Consider the following 20,163-nt stretch of genomic DNA (forward strand, 5'->3'; position numbering starts at 1 on the left):
CGTCTCCTCTCCTCCTCAACTCCCTGCCATTTCGATAAATTATGGAGGAAGGCTATATTTGGACTCAGGGCAGGGAAGGGAAGGGAAGGGAAGGGAAGGGGGGGGGGATCTGGAGATGCTTTGTTCAGCACGCATGAAAGCAGCGCAGGGGTTTCATTCAGGTTCACTTTAGTGCTCTTTGCATGCTGATGATGGAGTACTGACAGTGTGGGCTGAGGCCAAAGCCTATAGCAGCTATTAAAACAGACTCCTCCAATTACCAAAGGTAGAACACACACTGGAAGCTGACAGCGTTCATTTGCATGTGCTGTAAGCCTGCTGCCTGCGCATCAGTGTTTTTGTTGCACTCCCAGTCCATCTCCTGTGTTTCCAATGGCGCACAGGGAATGTGGGGATAATAACCTGCGATTTGTTGGAGGCGCTGGCTCAAGCATGAACAATATCACGAGTGCTACCCCGTGAATAGCCATTCAGCAGGTTTTCATCCCGCTCCAAATGAGGGGTGACAGTGCGTGTCACAGATCCTGGCATCTCACCATCTTGGACTGCCTCTCTCCTCCGCTAAATGCCCAATCACCGGAGAAGCAATTTCTGCACACTGCGATTCGTGTAACAGCCATTTACAGCGGAGCCAAGCGTATAAAACTCAAGCGGGAAAACTGAAGCCAATGGGCCATTAAGGCACCTTTGTTCGTAAACAGTAAATTCACCGGACGAGAGCGGGAAACGGTGCGCCTTTTCCAGCGCGTCTGAAAACAAAAGACCGCACGGGCGCGCGTTCTCAATAAAAAGCAAATTAAGCGACGGGCGCCGCTCGCTTGTTTATCTGCTTTTAATTTATTCATTTCACTGACTCATGAATCATTCATTTCTGTCCCTCTTTCCGGGGGAGGGGTGTCACTTTCGCGGCAGGGCAGAAACGTGCGCGGGATGTAAGAGAACAGCGAGTCCCGAGACCGAAACGCACAGGAAAACATCCCGAGGAGCGGCGCGCGACTCCGCTCCAACCTGCGCGCGTTGAGACGGAACGGAACGGAATTGAAGTGAATGGTATGGAGAATGGGGGCGGGGGCGGATGGGGCGGGGGGGCATCAAATGTTCATTCCCATACAGTCAGCGAACTGCAGGGCAGAGATGTGAGGAAAATAACCAACAGCCCCAACATTCCCATCATCTGTTAGATAACCATCCTCCCTCTGCTCTGCCTGACCACAGCGGCACTCTCATACCTCTACAATGAACGTCTTCTCCTCCCCGCAGACGGAGACGACCCAGAACAAAATGGGAAAGTAGCAGGTTTTCCAGCAGAAGCCCGGGAGCCCCGCTTTCCTCCTCCTCTTCACTCCTCCTCCGCCTCCTCCGCCCGTCGCCATGGCTGTGTCCCCGAAATCCCCCCCTCCGCTGTCCGCCGGTGATTTCCAGGCTCCTGCTCCGCTTATTTTACCGGGGAAAACAGTCCGCTTGCTCCTGCTTCATCCCGTGTGTTGTGTGTTGTCTCTCTATCTCTATCTCTCCTGGTTTCCAGTGCAGACGCGCTGTTGGTTTCCTACACTTGACAAGTCCCCATTGCGCAGACTCTGTTGGTACAGCGGAACAGCTGGGGAAGCCTGGCTACAATAAGCACGGATGCAGGTTGGTCGGTCCGCTCGGGTATCATTGAGGAGAAGGAGGGAGAGAGAGAGATATTTATGTGATGGATGCTGTTGCAGTGGCGCTTTGCTAACGCCAGGAGCGCTAGAGATACAGAGAGAGAGGCGGCTCATCTCTCTCCCTCTCTCTCTCTCTCTCTCTCTCTCTCTCTCTCTCTCTCACACACACACACACACACTCATCAGCTACAGCAAGTTAATATCTAATTTCCAAAGTGTCTCATGCATTCCACAAATCCTTTTAATGCAAACACACACACACACACACACACACACACACACACACACACACACACACATATATCAGTAAATCAGCTGTGCAGCCACTGGCAGGAAAAAGAAATGGAAAGACCAATTACAGAATTACAATGAATAGCCCTGGTTTTCAAACAATCTTCTCTAAGGAGCCACATTTCAAAATCATTTTTTCACGACCCGAAGCAGATTTTCCAGGCGATTCCAGCAACATTTTTAGCTACTAATCGACTCCCTCACAGTTACAGCCCCTCCAGCGCAGGAACCTACTGTACATTTACATTGCTGGAGGATAATACAACAGGGAATGTGATGTGGTCTGACCCTTGGGTTTGCGGGGATCGAACCTGCGACCTTTCATTTACTGATGGTGGTTGGAGAAACTGATTTTTTATGTAGGAGAAGAAGTATTATTATTTGTTTACAGCCTCAGAATCCTGAAAATGAACGACATGTCTTCGACTGCAGCGATGTTGTGCGTCAGCTAATGAATGCGTTCACACAACAGCAGTCACAGGTTAGACGGTCTTGTAGTTGACCCCAATTCAGTATTTATCTGTGTGCTACGTGTGTATGTGTGTGTGTGTGTGCGCGTGTGTGAGAATGTGTGTTTGAGACACATTTGGATCTCAGACAGAAAGTGAGTAGGATAGAGAAAGAGAGAGGAGGAGCGAGAGAGAGAGAGAGAGAGAGAGAGAGAGAAGATGTACCATTCATCAACACAGAGAAGTCTCAGTGATACACATAGTAAGTGCTTTTTACTTAGCATGCACCCTGCTTACTGCTTAAATCAATATAATAACAGACCGACTGGCAACCGTCGTCTAAACCATACAATCAGATCTAGAGAATTCTCAGAAATGTAGAATTAGAAATCGCTCAGAGGCTTTTACGTCATTCGAAGGCCATTTTCTCTCACCTGGTTTCACAGGCCATTAAATTATGAATGAGGGAGTATTGATTCATAATGCCGTCGTCCTCAGGTGCCTCTGTCGTTTGTGTTATATGGGGAAAAATACATCTGTGTATCGTGCTGTAGGGGACTAAACACCTAGGTATGTTTTCCTCTACAGTGAAAAATACCTTTCCAATGTTCGTTTGGGTGGATTGAAGATTGGACTACAGTGAAGACATTTTACAGATTAATGAAATGAGAGAGGAAGAAGGGAGGGAAATAGGAAAGAAAATGAGTAGAGATGAAAGGAAAACTGAAGAGGAGAGCCAGGAAAAAGAAGAGAATCGCTGCTGTGAGGGGAAAACCTCCTTTCTCCAAAATGTCAACTTCTCAGGAACTAAGGGAAAGACAGCCTTGTTTTTACCTTGAGTTTATCTTACTGGTTTTGAAAAGGTTTCGTAATAGCAAAGGTTGTAGAATTTTCTCAACCCATAGAGGAAACTGCTGAAGTTAAAACATGAAAATCAAGATGAAGTTGAAAATCACCAAAATTGCAGTTATGGTTTTCATCCGCCAGCAGTGGAATGAGAGGAAGAACAAAGAAATTACTGCAGAAGAGTAAAGATGAGGAGAGAAAGGACAGAAAGAAGAAACAGGAGGAGAGAAGAGAGCAGATGCTGTGAAAAGAAAAGATACAGAAAATGAACAGACAGAATGAATCATGTTCATGTTCAACCTGGCTCATGGAAGTAACAATGAGGGAGCCACACGCCAAAATAAAAGTTAAAACAATCATTTATTACAGTAACTAAACTAGGGGTGAACAAACACAAACTACATCAAACCAAAAGAACCAAAGAAACAGAAGAACAGCAGAAGAAACAAGGAGAAGAAGGATGAGAGAAGAGGGCAGGGAGATGTGAGAAAAGAGGATCATTTGTGAAGGGTGAGATTGATGACAATATTTTTGTATTGAAGGTGCTGATATTTTGTGCCTATATTGAACATCTGTAAAAATACTAAAACTCTCCACTGAAACCCATACAAATAAAAATAATTTCAGCTGGGTTACCTGCTCCTTAAAGCACAGTGAAGCTTGTTTTATTGCAGGTTTTACAGAAAGTATGAACCTCCATCATACCGCAGGTGGGGCCACACTGACTGGCCGATACCCCGTTTTTTAATATCGGCGTAACCCCGAAAGAGGAAGAGAGAGGAGCAGTGGAGGAGGTGCTGAGAGATGCTTTGGGCTCCCTGCTGTAGTGGCTCTCAAACTGGGTCATAACGTCCAACACCTCCTCTTCTCCTGCTCTCGTTCTCCTACTCCCCCCCCCCCCCCCCCCTTTTTACTTTCACACTCACACTCACTCATCTTTCTGTCCCTCGCTCCCTCCTCTTTACTGTATCTCTCACCCAGGGTGGGAAATTAGCACCCGCCCCCAGTCAAGAGCTGATTAATTTTGGCCGGTGGCTGGTCGATCTGTCTGTAACCAGGTATTTTTTAGAGGCTGTTTTCTGCTAAAAAAAAAAAAACAATTTGGCAAGTAAACTAGTGTGAGTGGTGGGTGAGTTTCACAATCCAACTACTAAGATGCAATTTGATATGATGCAATCCAATGTGATACACTTGAATACAATATGGTACAGTACAATGCAATATGATATGGTATGATATGATACAATACACTTCAATACAATATGATACGGTATGATACAACTTGATACGATATATGATATAATACAATTCAATATGATATTGTACAATAATACAAAATGATACAAATGATACAAAAGATACAGTACAGTATCATACAATAAGTAATATGATATGATATGATATGATAAGATACGATACATTTCAAAACGATACAGTAAAGTATGATACAATACGACACAATATGGTATGCAATTAAATATGATATTGTACAATAAGATACAATACGATACAATATAATATCATACAATATGGTACGATTCAATAAAATATGATAATTTATTGGTGATTTTGGGAGGATAAAAATTAAAAAGGTTCATAGAACATTTTGAACACAAAAATACTGACTTTGCGTGCACAAAAACAGGCTCTTTCTCAGACCAGACATCCAGCGACAGTCCCTACCCACAATCCTCCCTGCTCACTGGCAGTCAGTGTGTGAGTAAACACCATCTGAGTGGAGGAGGGAGCCAACAGCCCCACATCCATCTCTGCTGCTTGCATCTTCTCTCATATTTCCTCTCCTCTCCTCTCCTCTCTTCTTCTCTCCTCTCTCCTCACTCATCCCTCCATCCTTCTTCCTTTCCTCCTCACCTCAGCCAGTCAGCTGTCCGCCCCCACAACGCCTCTCTCCCACTCTGCATCCGTCATCATCTGTCAGCTCCATAAACCAGTCTGTCAGCCAGCCAGTCAGCTCCTCACACTTTTCTTTATTCCTTCGCCCCTCCCTTTTCCCCCTCTCCTTTTCCTCTCCTCTTGATAAGCGCCCGCACGTCCCTCCTTCATCCCTCCCTTCTCTTCTCTCGTCTCCTTTCCTCTCCCAGCCAGCCAGACGGCCAATTCACACCTCCCTCTCCCTCCTGTTCAGTTCTATAGCAGCTTCTAATTTCTGGGTTATGACCTACTTTCGGCAGCTCGCATGTTCTGGTCCAGTGCTGGGACTCCTGCTGTTCCATAGCCTTTAGTATCAACAGACATTTACCAGTACGCAGGATCTGATGTAACTATCCCATGTGCTATTAGACTGAGGTGAGGATCTACATGAGAAACCTGGCTTGGGTGCAAGAGGAAGAGGAGGGGGCAGATTGGAGTTGTAGTTATGCAAACATTTCTGGGGCAGAAATCAATCAATCTATCTATCTATCTATCTATCTATCTATCGATGCTTGCTTTTCTCCGTTTCATACCATAAAAGGAATACTTTTGCCTTTTTTTGGCTGCTGGTCAGACTAAGCAAATTCGTAAGAATCACTTTGGGCTCTGGTAACTCGTGATGGGCATTTGTCATTATTTTTGGCATTTTATAGACTAAATGATTAATCAATTACTAGAATTAATCAATAGATTAATTGATAATGAATATAATCAGTTGGAACCTGTTGTCATCTGATTTCAGAAGCTGAATTGCTTAAAAATGCTGTTAAAACACTAAGGATGGCAAAGCAAAATGTAGCAAACAACTGCAACTCTGAATCTGAATGTGCCAGACAAGTACATTTTATGACAAATACACACACACACACACACACACCTACACACACACACACACACACACACACACACACACACACCTTAGAAAAGCTTCCAAATCTATGATGAAAGGGTCAGAATCCCAGCTTCACTCCACAAAGAGCAGATAGGCACAGAGAGGGCACACTGTGCTATTTGTAGTTGTGACATTTTAAAATCTGTGTGTGTGCGTGCGCGCATGCGTGTGTGTGTGTATGTGCGTGCTTTTATGTGTCTGTGTGTATGTTTTTGAGTATGTACACGTTTCTGAATGTGTATATGCACCTGTGTGTGTCAATGTGTGTGCCAGCAGGTGTGTTTGTGTGTGTGTGTGTGTAAGAGAGGCTGTGCCTGCGTGTGTGTATGTGTGTGTGTGTGTGTGTGTGTGCGTGTGTGTGTGTGTGTGAACTCCAGGAAGGCTAATGGTCTCTATGGCGTCAGCAGCAGGGGTTCCGTTCCTAATAAAAGAAAGAGGCTTCTCTCAGCCAATCGCGTCGCAGGATGACTCTCTCGCTCACCTGCCTCGTCCAATCGGGTGTGAATGTCTGTCTCACTAATGGACGGACCGCCTGGTTAATGAGAATAAAGAGCTGCTATCCTGTTTCCTGCTGCCTCCTGTCCTGTGGCTCGGAAAGGTCAGTGTGTGTGTGTGTGTGTGTGTGTGTGTCTCTGTGTGTGTGTGTGTGTGTGTGTGAGAGAGAGAATGTGTGTGTATATGCATTTGTTTCAATGTGTGTGTGTGTGTTGTGTGTGTGTTTGTGTATATATGGGTATGTGCATGTGTGCCAGTGTGTATGTGTGTGTGTGTGTGCTTGTGAGTGTGTGTGTAAGCGAGAGAGATAGATAGTGAAGGAGAGAGAGAGTTTATATCTGTGTGTGTGTGTGTGTGTGTGTGTGTGTGTGCGTCAGCAGTTGTCACTACGGATAGGGTGAGCTCCTTTACTCACGCATGTTAACACACAGACACACACACACACAAGCTCTGGCCTAAAATTGCAATGTCTTTGTTCTCTGTTGTTTCTATCAGCATGAATGTCCTTGGTTGCGCTATTTTATTCATTTTTATTATTTTATCAAAAGTACTTTACAAATAAACTTCACTTGCTCTCCATCCTGCTGAAACTTCTAATTGCTGAGAAGTCTGATTTTTCTCTTTCTCTCTCTCCTTCCACTCCCTAGCCTATCTGTTGGAAAAGGCTAATCATAAAGGAAAAATCCACCCTAAGACACTTTATCATTGGAGATGTACCTTGCATTTCTGGGCCCATTTTATTGTTTGGTGGTGTATTTTTCTTATTTCTGTGGATAACTGGCCAAACATACTGTATATCACTTAGAGATATTTCCAGCACAGCTGCAATGGAGTTTGAACGGTCAGTCCCTCAGAATCAAAGAGCGAGGGCTTCTTTCTCGAGCCGCCATTTTGCACCAAGAGACGTTCAACAATCATACAGGGAGAAATCCATCGTAGAAGAGGAGAGAGACCAATTTCTCCACCAACAGTACACTTCATTGACCAGAATGCAATGCAGCCACAAGACATCTCTCCACCTACATGTATAACCCAAAGCTGGAAGAAATTCATTCACACTGGTTCTCTGGTAATTATCAAAAAGCAATCAGGGAAATGCAGGAAATCACTAACTGAAGTAGAAATAGACGAGGCAGGTTGAGGGAAAGTGGGCTCACTAAAAAAGTTAATTACACCACACACAAAATAACTGGAACACACTGAACATCACAGATTAATGATGGTGTAAGAGTAACCGAGGGTGAAGCTTTCCTTAAATATATGAATTAAATAAGGGAATAAAACAATGGCTTAATGCCTAATGGTTAGAGGCGGGTGGGAAGGCTGCCGGTCTGAATCCTTTATTTGATTAGGTGAAGGAGACACACTCACCTCTGCTTCAACAACTGTCAGTGTGCTATTGAGCAAGGCACTTAACTGCTCCAGCATTTTGTCAGATGGAGAGCACTAAACCTCCAAAGGGTTTCCCGGTGACGACAAGCTACAGTCTTGTTTCACTAGTAAGTGAACTTTTGATGTCATTACCATGCTAGTTAGCGTCAGCATGCTAGCTAGCCAGCAAGAATGTCAACAAACTGTTTACATTCTGGGGCATATATTGTTGTAATTCCTGTTGTGCAGCCAAGAAAGCGTGCTCACAAGCACAAATCAAACACAAACTGTGGATTGTAGCTTTAAAAGTGGATGTTTAACCCTCCCACTGTGCAGCTATTAACCAGGCTGATGCTGAAAATAAGACTGTGTTTTATAGTAAAGTTGCCTGGTTATAAAAAGAAACCGTCTCAACCATTCTCCCTTTGGAAATGCATTGGAGTCTAAAGTTAGCACAGTAAGCAGACATCAACAGACAGACAGGAAGACTCCAGCTGTGAATTGGCCTACTGCTCCAAATCTTCCCTATGTGGAGGTAAAACGATATTTCTGGACCCCAAAGTATGAGGATGTTGCTGAATTTGTGTGTGTGTGTCGGTGTGTGTGCTCTGTGTCCCTGGAGCAGGTAGGGATTCGGTGTCTTGCTCAAGGACACTTCAGCAGAGGGGATCCTATATGGAAAACCCTGGTAAAGTCTTTCTGACACAAGGTGGCGCCAGTTCATTTGATTAGGAATCAACAAAAACAACTGGACTTCCTGACTGGAGTGATACGATTAGATGTGAAACTTTTATTTTTTAATTTTTTTATTAGATGTGAAACAGTGGTCTGTTATTTAGAAACAACCGACCTCATAATGTGTTCATTGGCCAATCAGAATTGAGTATTCAACAAAGTCGTGTAATAATTGTGCACTTACAAGACTATATGTTGTCTATATGTTAATACACAGGTTATACTAGAAAAGGCTATAAGGTGTTACTGGTTGTCGGTCACTGGCAGGAATCTCACGACCTGGCTCAAATTGAAAATTAAATTTGCATTGTGGAATAGAATAGAATAGAACTTTATTGTCCACCGCAGTGGAAATTTGGCTTCACAGGTTGGTTAAAATGTGACAACACAATAAATAAATACAGTACAATACAACACACAAAAACAATATGCATAGCCAACAATATCAAAACATAAGAGCAATCCACCAGCTGAGGAGGATCCAATCCAGATGATGAAACAAAGATATTTCAACTAAGGAGTGACTTGACACCATAGAGATATAACAGTGTTATATCTCTATGCTTGACACCATGAAGCACTGCCATGCTGTATCAACCCTGTTACAGACAGATAGCACTATATGTCACTACTAAGTAGTGCTGTCATCTCATTTCACATTAGTGTGACTGTGTGTGTGGATTCTCCCTGTTAACAATCATCGTTTCTGTGTAACTACAGTTGTACAAGTCTGATGCAGACCTGCTGTGTCATGTACATGAATATTTAAACCACAAGATGGCACTGCTCTCTGCTGTACTTCACTGAAGATACATCTGAGTGCTGACTGTGTTTACATGCAGACTGCCACTGGATAATCAATTAAAACTGATGCGGGCTACTTGTCAGATTGTTGCACTGGATTTACATTTTATAAATACAAGAAAAAAACAAATCATTACCACTTGTTTATATGAGAAATTAGTCCTTTGAATAGATTATAAAGTTGCATGTAAACACTGATGGCCCATGCTATGCTGCTTCAGTTGTAGTAGTAGTTGTTAGATGTTTACTTCAGTGTCAATACACAACAAAAAAGAATAATCTGAATAAATTACCATCTGTAAAATGACAGACACTGTGGACCACTTACATTAACAAAAGAAGCACTCCATAACACATGCAACATAACTATCAGACACATGAAACATGCACAGTATATTCCAAAGATGATCAACTTTGTCACGAAGAATCTGATTGGTTGTTTGAAGACGTATAAAAGCAAAGTATGATTAGATACAGTACACACAAAGCCCCAATTGTACTGACTTACAGATGAAATACATGTGTGCCGGGGGCTGTGTGTGTGTGTGTGTGTGTGTGTGTGTGTGTGTGTATCTAGAGGATAAATGCTAAAAGATGGCCATCAAATCTATTTTCTTACCCTTGTATTTGTGTTTGCATGTGGGTTTATGCGTGTGTGCGTGTGTGTGTGTTTGTGTGTGTGTGTGTGTGTGTGTACTTGGAGACTTTCAGTTTGGCAGACACCGCCCTGAACATGTCAGAACACTAATCCTGCCACAATCTCTTAATGCAGACTAGACCGACTGGGCGTAAAATCGCAAGATTTTATATACTCTGCGGGTTTTGCAATAGCTGAAAGGTTGTGTGGTGCAGATCCATATGTAAGATATGGTGTTTGTACAGTCTGGGTGCTAGCAACGTGACCTTGTGGCTGGACAGACGGCCCCGTGACTGGACGGTCCCAGGTTTGATCCCTGACTGTAAAGATCACATCACTTGTCTGCACTTGGCCTCAAAATGGTCACTATGCGTCTCCTTTGGTTGTGTTTATTTAAAACCACTTCTAACTTGGGATCATCATTACAAATGCAGCCAAGCTTTGTTCAAACCCACAGAACTTTATTTTACATTCTAGTCAAGATGCCAAGGTTTCCAAAGATACCAAATATGTCATGCTGAATTACAGGGAAATGTGGATAAAATGATGCACAACATCTACATTTTTCCATTTGATGTAATGGTGCAGCCATAAAAAAAGGCGTCTTTGGTTTAAATATTGAAGCAGCTATAGTTTCAATGAAGTGTTGGAACAAGCAGATACAGAATATAACATTGTCTTACAATATGGAAAACGTATATATTCTAACCCTTGAAGCTACTTAAGGGGAAATGTAAGGGTAAACTCAGAGTGCAAGGGGTTAAATCTGTGTCTGCATTAGGGTTCAACCTAGCCTGGGGCTGGACACCAGGCTAACTAAACACACTGTTTTAGCTGAAGCGTTTGTTTGTTTGTTTTTTAATTTCTCAGTCAATTTGACATTCCCACACAACAGTGATGCATAATTGTGACAGTTTATGGTAAAAGCAAGAAAGCTGAGGTTCTCCTGTGACCTCACAATGAGCTGCTATGACCAGGAATACACAGGCGCTCATCTGCATAGGCAGACACCAGAGGTGAGCCTTATGAGTGAAGTCACAGTGACACAGGTAATGAACATTCCATGGATTTGCCAATAAATACCAGCGTTGAGGCTTCAGACAGCCACACGGCTTTTCTGAACCTTTCAGCCAACCTCAACACAGCGGAAATCGAAACCTCAGGACTTTTTTCTACACAACCTACAAGCAGTTGGAAGTTGATGACCGTAAGTAGAGACTTTAACTTTCTCAAATTAATATTAAGAAATATTATCTATGTAAAATATTAGAAATGTGGAGAAATGTGGGGAAGTGTACCTGTTGTCTAGCTCTCTAATAAATGAATTGAATTGGAGAAAATGGAATGGAAAATGGAAATTAGTATAATTATCTGTCCAAAGTAACCCAGACTGTTCAGGGTGATTTAGTGTACAAGTGCATGCTTGGTACCCATTTTAAGTATGTGTTGGTCCAGTATTGGTTATCCAATCTTTAAGCCACCTAGATTCTCAGGTTTAACTGTACTACATGTCCCATGATGCATGTCAGTCATAGCTTTGTTAACACAGAACTTTAGTAGATATACTGTAGTTTAAGTAAAAATAAAGATTTGAGTGATCTACCTTGCCCCTCCACTTCACACACACACACACACGCATATGCACACACACACACCACACACACACACACACACACACACACACACACACACACACACACACACACACACACACATACACAGTGTAGGAAATTAAAAAACATGTTTGGGGGGCAAGTTTTGCCCCCCAAACATGTTTGCCCCCACTGTCTAAAATCTGGGGGCATTTAGAAAATGTTGGTGGCACTTTTCAAAAATAGTAATAACCTGATATGAGTCCAGATTAAAATACATAATCACTAATTTGTGTGCCAACGTGAGTAAATACAAAGCATACTATTGCTATTCCAAAGAGAAATGGCTAACCATCTGCACGTGTACAGAATATATACTGTATATCACGAGGCAAATTCATGTCAGTCAGTCACTTTGGGACGTCGCTTTGTCAGATGGCCTCTAGAGGGCGTCTTTGACTAAGAACTGCAGTGTGAGGCACAAATCAAAAGTTGTCCATGTATAGAACTTGATCTAAATTAATCTCTAATGCATCTGATGACCTCATGTCATGTTTGTCATGTGGAGATGTACAGACAGCAGAACAGCAGTAGTGTATTCAATCCAACAGTCTCCTGTTGTCTGTGAAAACAAAAGTGAAACTTCACTCTCCTGTGTTAGTAACAGGATGTAAACAGTAACTTGATAACTTCCTCTGCTGCTCTACAAACTTGAACTGTAGGTAACGTTATTACCTTGTGGTATTTAAGTAAAGTTAGTGGAATTATTTAACCGATAACCATGTCGCAGTGCTTCGGTGCATTGAATTGAATTGAATTGAATTGAACCCACGCGCTGTGGGTCTGTAACAGACTGTAAAAAAAGAGGGATGTAGTGAGTGTGATGTAGGTAGGTTTGAGGTGAGGCCGGGGGTTTCCCACAGCACCGCCGCGCCGCCTGCTATTGGTCCATGATCGGTGACCTGTCGATCGATCACTGGACAGGCGACCTTTCAATCGCTCGGAAAACCTGTTTTATAACCGTTATATCCCGTTAATGATACAATTATTTTGAAAATCGCCATACGGACACACATTAGAAGAAGTGAAATTAGCTACTGAGACCATAATCTCTTGTCGAAAAAATGTATTGACTTTATATTTTGAGTGAGAGGTTGAGCTGTGGTCCCATTGACATGCAATGGAGTTGGTTTTGGCCGCTTGGTCTGTAATAGTCTTTATCATCGTTTTAAATTAATACACCATGTTGAGACTTGCTTACGAACTGAATATTACTGTGTACAAGAGTACCAGTTAGGAGATGGGCATCACTTTTATGGCATCAATAACATCTTTAGCAAAACCTGGAATTATTTTAGCTTTATTAACTTTGTACATCATCTAACTGCTGGTCTGACCCCTCATCTGCGACTCCTGCTAACCCTGTTAAATATTCAGAAGGTACAGGACTGATGGCTGTCTATAGGAGACTTTTTAAATTACCATATTCAGATTAATTTAAAAATAATATACAATACACCACTGTGAAATATTTAGCTAATGTTACAGTCAATCAAACAACAGAGATAACTGCATATTCCTTCACTCTCTGGTAACAAACTTTACACTAGCCTATAGTAGCCTAATTTCAGTTACAAAGATGGATCATGTGAAAATGACATGTCTGTCTGTTTACAAGTTAAATTCACTTAAACACACAACCTGTCAGCTCCGCGGTTCAGATTAAACTGTCTGTGCCTGTCATTTGATTGTGCATTTGTTTAACGTGGCTCACTTCCCGGTTGGGTGGAGTTTTCCTATTTTCAACCCAATGTGAGTGATAAAACAATGTATTCAAGTGAATTTAACTTGTTTCTATGAAGTAGCACCGTTATAAGCGAAGCTAGGCTGCTGTATTTCTGCCGTCAATCTGTCAATAATTCTGTCTGTTTTCCGATGGATCATGGTGCTTTCTGAGATTTCTTGGGACATTTTTGCCCCAAGACCCCGTATATTTCCGATGCTGCACATACACACACACACACACACACACACACACACACACACGCGCGCGCACACACACACACACACACACAGCCCTCATTCCTAAATCTGTATATGTGCAAATTGACTCAATTTCTGACTTTTCACTGGTCATTTTTAGCTGGGTATTCACAAAATCTGCATAGGCTAATGTGGGTTATTCGTTTGTACTTGCTTATACACTTGACCAGTAATATACTATCACATACAGTAATATAACATTGTAATAGATACATGGTTTTATGAACAGCATTTCCTGTACTGTAGGTTGTGTTTGCGAGACATGGAGATTAAATGAAATGACAATTAACCATTACTCTTCTTCTATTCTTCCAGACGCTTATACTGAGCAAGGACTCCGTCAGGAGGGTCCTCAAGGGGGCCCTCTCACAGGACAATGACCACCAATACAGCTGCCGAGAAGAACGCAGGCTAGTCTGGAGTCGGCTGATCAATTTGATCAACAAGGTCAAAGTTTCCAATCCAGACCTGTCCTTCACGGACAACCCAAAAGAGGCCACACTGCATTTCAATGTTGAGAATGCACTCTGGATGTTGTCCACTAACTACATGACAGTAAGGGATATGCTGGAATACGCAAATCCATCCAACTCCGGATCGGCACTTTGGGATAGATTGTTCGTTGCTGTACCTTCCGGTGCTCCCCAGCAATCCCGTACCTCCCGTGCCCCCCAGACCTCCCGTGCCCCCCAGGCCTCCGGTACCACCCAGGCCTCCAGTACCACCCAGGCTCCCCGTACCACCCAGGCCCCGCGTACCCCAAAGGCCTCCGGTACCCCCCAGGTCTCCGGTACCACCCAGGCCTCCGGTACCACCCAGGCCTCCAGTACCACCCAAGCCTCCGGTACCTCAGAGGCCTCCCGTGTCCCGCAGGCCTCCGGTAACACCCAGGTCTCCGGTACCACCCAGGCCTCCGGTACCACCCAGGTATCCAGTACGACCCAGGCCTCCGGTACCACCCAGTCCTCCGGTACCACCCAGATCTCCCGTACCTCAGAGGCCTCCGGTACCACCCAGGCCTCCGGTACCACCCAGGTCTCCCATACCTCAGCGGCTTCCCGTGCCCCGCAGGCCTCCGGTACCACCCAGGCCTCCGGTACCACCCAGGTCTCCGGTACCACCCAGGCCTCTGGTACCACCGAGGTCTCCGGTACCACCCAGGCCTCCGGTACCTCAGAGGCCTCCTGTGCCCCGCAGGCCTCCGTTAACACTCAGGTCTCCGGTACCACCCAGGCCTCCGGTACCCCCCAGGTCTCCGGTACCACCCAGGCCTCTGGTACCACCCAGGTCTCCGGTACCACCCAGGTCTCCCATACCTCAGAGGCCTCCCATGCCCAGCAGGCCTCTGGTACCACCCAGGTCTCCGGTACCACCCAGGTCTCCCATACCTCAGAGGCCTCCCATGCCAAGCAGGCCTCCGGTACCACCCAGGTCTCCCATACCTCAGAGGTCTCCCCTGCCCTGCAGGCCTCTGGTACCACCCAGGCCTCCGGTACCACCCAGGCTTCTGGTACCACCCAGGCCTCCGGTACCACCCAGGTCTCCCATACCTCAGAGGCCTCCCATGCCCCGCAGGTCTCCGGTACCACCCAGGCCTCCGGTACCACCCAGGTCTCCCGTACCTCAGAGGCCTCCCATGCCCCGCAGGCCTCCGGTACCACCCAGGTCTCCGTTACCACCCAGGCCTCCGGTACCACCCAGGTCTCCCGTACCTCAGAGGCCTCCCGTGCCCCGCAGGCCTCCGGCACCACAAAGGTCTCCGATATCACCCAGGTCTCCGTTACCACCCAGGTCTCCGGTACCACCCAGGCCTCCGGTACCACCCAGCTCTCCGATATCACCCAGGTCTCCGTTACCACCCAGGTCTCCGGTACCACCCAGGCCTCCGGTACCACCCAGCTCTCCCATACCTCAGAGGCCTCCTGTGCCCCGCAGGCCTCCAGTACCTCCAAGGCCTCCCAGACCTCTGTCCAAAGGAAAGTGAGTGCCACGGTACCGCCCCGACACCAGAATGTTGAAACAGCACTGGCTGAAAATGTGGAGGTTCCTTCTCCACATGTAGGTGACTTGGATCCATCTGCGGCTGTGGCACAGGAGGCTACTATGGAGTTCAGTGTGAAATCCACCTGTGTCCCGGCTCCAGCTGACTTGACCACTGAATGTGCAGCTTCTGCTTTGCAGGCTGACGTTGTGGTTGAAGATGACTTGACCCCAAAGGTGGAAGGCCACTCTGCACCTCCAACAACAACCATTAATAACAACATTATGGATAAGGAACTTGTTGAGTTGGCAAACAAACTCAGGGCTGTCATTAGAAGAGCCGAGTCAGTTATGGCCTCGGACAAGTTGGCTCCAAATGATGAGGCGGCAGATGCCACTGTGGACTGCAGTGTGTCTGATACCCCTGACCTTCCTCCAAGCAACTTGGCCACAAACTGCCTGGGCAAAACCAACAGCAAGGCAGTTGAGTCGGACGACAGCCAAGTGAAGAAGCCCAGGGCAAAACAAGAGAGGGGGAGCAGAAGATTTTCTGGAGGACTCTGGAAAACCCACAGCAAGAGGGGGAAAAAGAAGACTTGCATCGAACAGGAGGAAGATGATGTTTCAGACTCCTGCGATAAAGCCCATGGCAAGAGGGCAAAAAAGAAGGGTATCAGGGGATTTTTCAGAGGCCTCTGGAAATCTCTGACCTGGACACCTGACATCGAACAGGAAGACGATGAGGAAGTTTACTATGCTGCAGACTTCGCTTGGAACGTCCATATTCAAGCCCCCAGCCAGAGGGCAAAAGCAAATATGTGCATCGAACAGCAAGATGCCGATGCTTCTGCTTTCAATGATCGAGCCCACAGCAAGTGGGCAAAAAGGAAGGCTAACAGAAGATTTTCTGGTGGACACTGGAAAACCCACAGCAAGTGGGCGAACAAGAAGACCTGCATCGCACAGGAAGATGACAATGCTTCGGCCTTCAGTGATGAAACCAAGAGGGCGAAGAAGAAGAAGGGTGTCAGCAGATTTTTCAGGAAATTTCTGTGCTGCATGCCTGACCCTGAACAGTAAGACCACTAAGTCACTGTTCAAGCTCCCAGCCAGAGGGAGAAAACAAAGACCTGCATCGCACAGGAAGATGCCGATGCTTCGGCCTTCAGCGATGAAACCCACAGCCAGAGAAATTAAAGAACAAATGGTATCAGAAGATTTTCAGAGGACTCTGGAAACTTCTGTCCTGCACATCTGGCATAGAAGAGGATGATAACACCTACAGTGGAGATTAACATCATAGAACCACATCTAGCTCCATCTGTTTTCCTCTTCAAAATAAAAAAAAATGAAATCTACATATTACTTTGTTGGTTATTTATTATTTTATATATTCATTGATTTTTAATATGCTTAATTTACAACCTAGTGCACTATGATGGATCAATGAGACATCATCTCTAAAAAGTGATAATACAGCATTGACCTTTACTAAATATAATATAATATAATATAATATAATATAATATAATATAATATAATACAATATAATGTTGAATGTTTCAAAAGTATATATACATGTATTATTTCACATGTATTCTATATGTATTATTTATTCTGTTGTTATTATATCTGTTATCACGCAGCTAATTATTACATTTAATGGGGACTATTTAACTTTTTTCATTACTGCACACTGGTGGCAGTGACAAGGCAGAATCAGAGCGGGTGCAGCAGAAGGAAAACCACTCTCAGATTGGACCGGTCGGCCAAAGGTGCTACTGGAGCTGCAATACCGTCACAAACAACACTTCCATGTTGATTTTTTAATTTGAGACCGCTTGGCCAATAAGTGTTGGTTAGCTATAATGCTGGGAGGAAGATGTGTTAGAAAAAAAAATCTCTGAAAATTGTCAGTAAGTGGTCATGCAAGCTATGGTATTAGGAGATGTTGGAGCTGAATTCATTTCAAAACCACAAAAACATCTGATAGCTGCATATTCACATGAACTGACTTAAGGTGTTTGCAGACTGTGCCATTTTGTCTGTCTTCATGCCGTCACAGACGGCTTTTCCTAATGAATCGCCATGCAAATTCGAAGAATGCTGAAGACTGCGATTCATAGGGGCTGGACACCAGGCTAAGTTCAACCAATATTGAGTTTTTGAAGGCCAATACAATACCAATATTTTGTACCGATAGCCTATATTTTGTGCAGATATTCAGTAACTTTAAATCTGACCATTCTAAAGCCCGAAAAATCCTTAAAAGCCTCTGAAACAGCATTTAGACCATCATGGGACGCTAAAACTCTCCATTGACACCCATACTAATAAAGTTACTGCCTTTAAATGAAGAATGAATTCACAAAAAACATTATTGAACAATTAAATGAATAAATAAATGTACAAAGGAGTAAATTTCACAGAATTTTACAGACTGTTTTTATGTAGCTGTGGTCAGGGAGGAACCTCCATCATATCGGAGCTGGACCACATGACTGATATTTAATAAAAGCTCAATATCGGCCCGATATATCAGAAAACCAATATATCAGTCTAACACTAGTCTGCATTACTTTTTTCCGCTCTCCCTCCCCCTCTCGTTACACTGTGTGTGTATGCGTATGCGGCTGCATTGCTTCCAGATTATGTAGAATCCCAGTCACAATGCGAGTCGGTTTTAAAGATCCAACAGCAATATTTCATGTGAGTAAAATCCTGTGGAGGGCAGCAGGCGAAAAGACAAATGTCCCCCTGACGGTTATGACGGATACAGCATGACAAAATAGAAAAACACATCTAAACTAAAAAACATCTAAACAAAATAATCCTTTACTGTGAGGCTTCAGGTCGTCATCAAAAAATCCAAATCCTTCAAAATGTTGCGATAAAGTATTCAGACTTTGAATCTATTGTGTGGATACTTTTCCATTTGTGCTTCAAGTCCTCTTGTAGTAATAACAATAATCTTGATTTTTATATATCGCTTTTCAAAAGTAAGTCTCCAAAAGTAAAAAAAAAATAAGCAGAGTTTACACTGCTGCTTTACAGATAAGAGAACAGCAAAGGAATTAAACAACAAATCTTATAGCCAGTTCCAGCCTAAAAGTGGTTGGATCTGTGTATAATTCCTCTTCTTCTATCTTTGCATTCTGCCCCAGTGATAAAACTAGCTGGCACTTCCCTCTCATTATTCTTATACAGGTGTAGGTTTGTGGTATCGAAGCATGCTAATTCATTTTCATTTCTAATTCATTTTCTTTCTTTTTCATTTCTTTTAATGTTATATAGCATAGCCTACTGCCTGACTTGCAAAGACATTTTCATTTAAAGTTTAAGTGTGCCTTAGTCATCTTGGTATTTTTTGGATTTCATTGAGAAAGCCATTACATAAGAGCACCTTCCAATCAATATTTGGGATATTTAATTTCATGTGTCTGACAGTAGCACTTGCTTGTCTTTCTTTTTGGTATTTGGTTAAGTTTGGTAAACAATAGAAACTTCCTGATGAAGAACCACATCAATTGATTTTAACGTGTTTTGATTAATTAAATTTCGAAGCGTGAATGTGATACGTCTCTTTAAAGGCATAGCAGGATTTTCTCCCTTTAAATAGCATAAACTCATCCAAAAATGATCCTACTCAATCATGACTTATGGCCCATTGGTAGTGTGTGACAGTGTGTGTGTCTGCAGAGCCCCGGCCTTCTGCCTGGATTTTCTTATCTCAGAATGTTTTGAATGTTCTAAAAGCCTCGCTGGCTGCGGTAGCGGTCCGAACTCTAATACAGAGTAACTGGAGTTCTGGTCAGAGCGAGTGTGTGTGTGTGTGTGTGTGTGTGTGTGTGTGTGTGTGTGTGCTGGTAGCTACCGTTGTTACCGTAGCGTTGTTGTAGTAGAAAAGCTGATACCTAGCTAGCTAGCTAGCAAAGCTAACTGGCACATACCTGTCCAACAGAAAACAGGCCAACTCCGCATCGCTCTTCATCCCCATCCTCTCCCTCAATATTCGCCAGGTGAAAGACAACACCAGACTCACTCTCGTTTTGGAACGAGCCTTGTCTGCTTGGCGTCCACCTCACGCCTGTTTATAAGCCCCTTTTAGCTCATAGCTCCTCGGGTAATAAGTGTTAGCAACTGAAGGCCCCTGCAGGAACTCTGTCTCAGTGTTTCAGTCTGAAAAGGGCTCACAGGCCAATAAAGGCAGGTGCAATCAGCCCAAAATAGAGCTATCTAGTTTGTTCATGTTTACTTTCTGTACATAGACACTGGACCCTGGACACTGCAGCTCAGGTGATCAAACACACACGCACACACACACACACACACACACACACACACACCCACACACACACCCCCCCCCCCCCACACACACACACACAAGCACAAGTGTAACAATAAAAGATTTTTTACATTAACGTGTTTTTAATTTGCAAGAAAGTAA

At 44.0% G+C, this 20,163-nt stretch overlaps 1 protein-coding gene across 1 annotated transcript in view; it reads right to left on the reverse strand.

The window, feature by feature from the left end:
• Nucleotides 1-1,418, reverse strand: part of mmp24 (matrix metallopeptidase 24) — a 69,819-nt gene extending 68,401 nt beyond the window's left edge. Inside the window, exon 1 of the mRNA XM_071900052.2 lies at nt 1,230-1,418. Coding sequence (XP_071756153.1) covers nt 1,230-1,373 — 144 coding nt within the window. The 5' untranslated portion in view covers nt 1,374-1,418. The remainder of the gene's footprint in view (nt 1-1,229) is intronic.
• Between the last annotated feature and the right edge of the window lie 18,745 nt (nt 1,419-20,163).

Source organism: Centroberyx gerrardi, chromosome 5 (genome assembly GCF_048128805.1).
Source record: "Centroberyx gerrardi isolate f3 chromosome 5, fCenGer3.hap1.cur.20231027, whole genome shotgun sequence".
In the NCBI taxonomy this organism is placed as follows: domain Eukaryota; kingdom Metazoa; phylum Chordata; class Actinopteri; order Beryciformes; family Berycidae; genus Centroberyx; species Centroberyx gerrardi.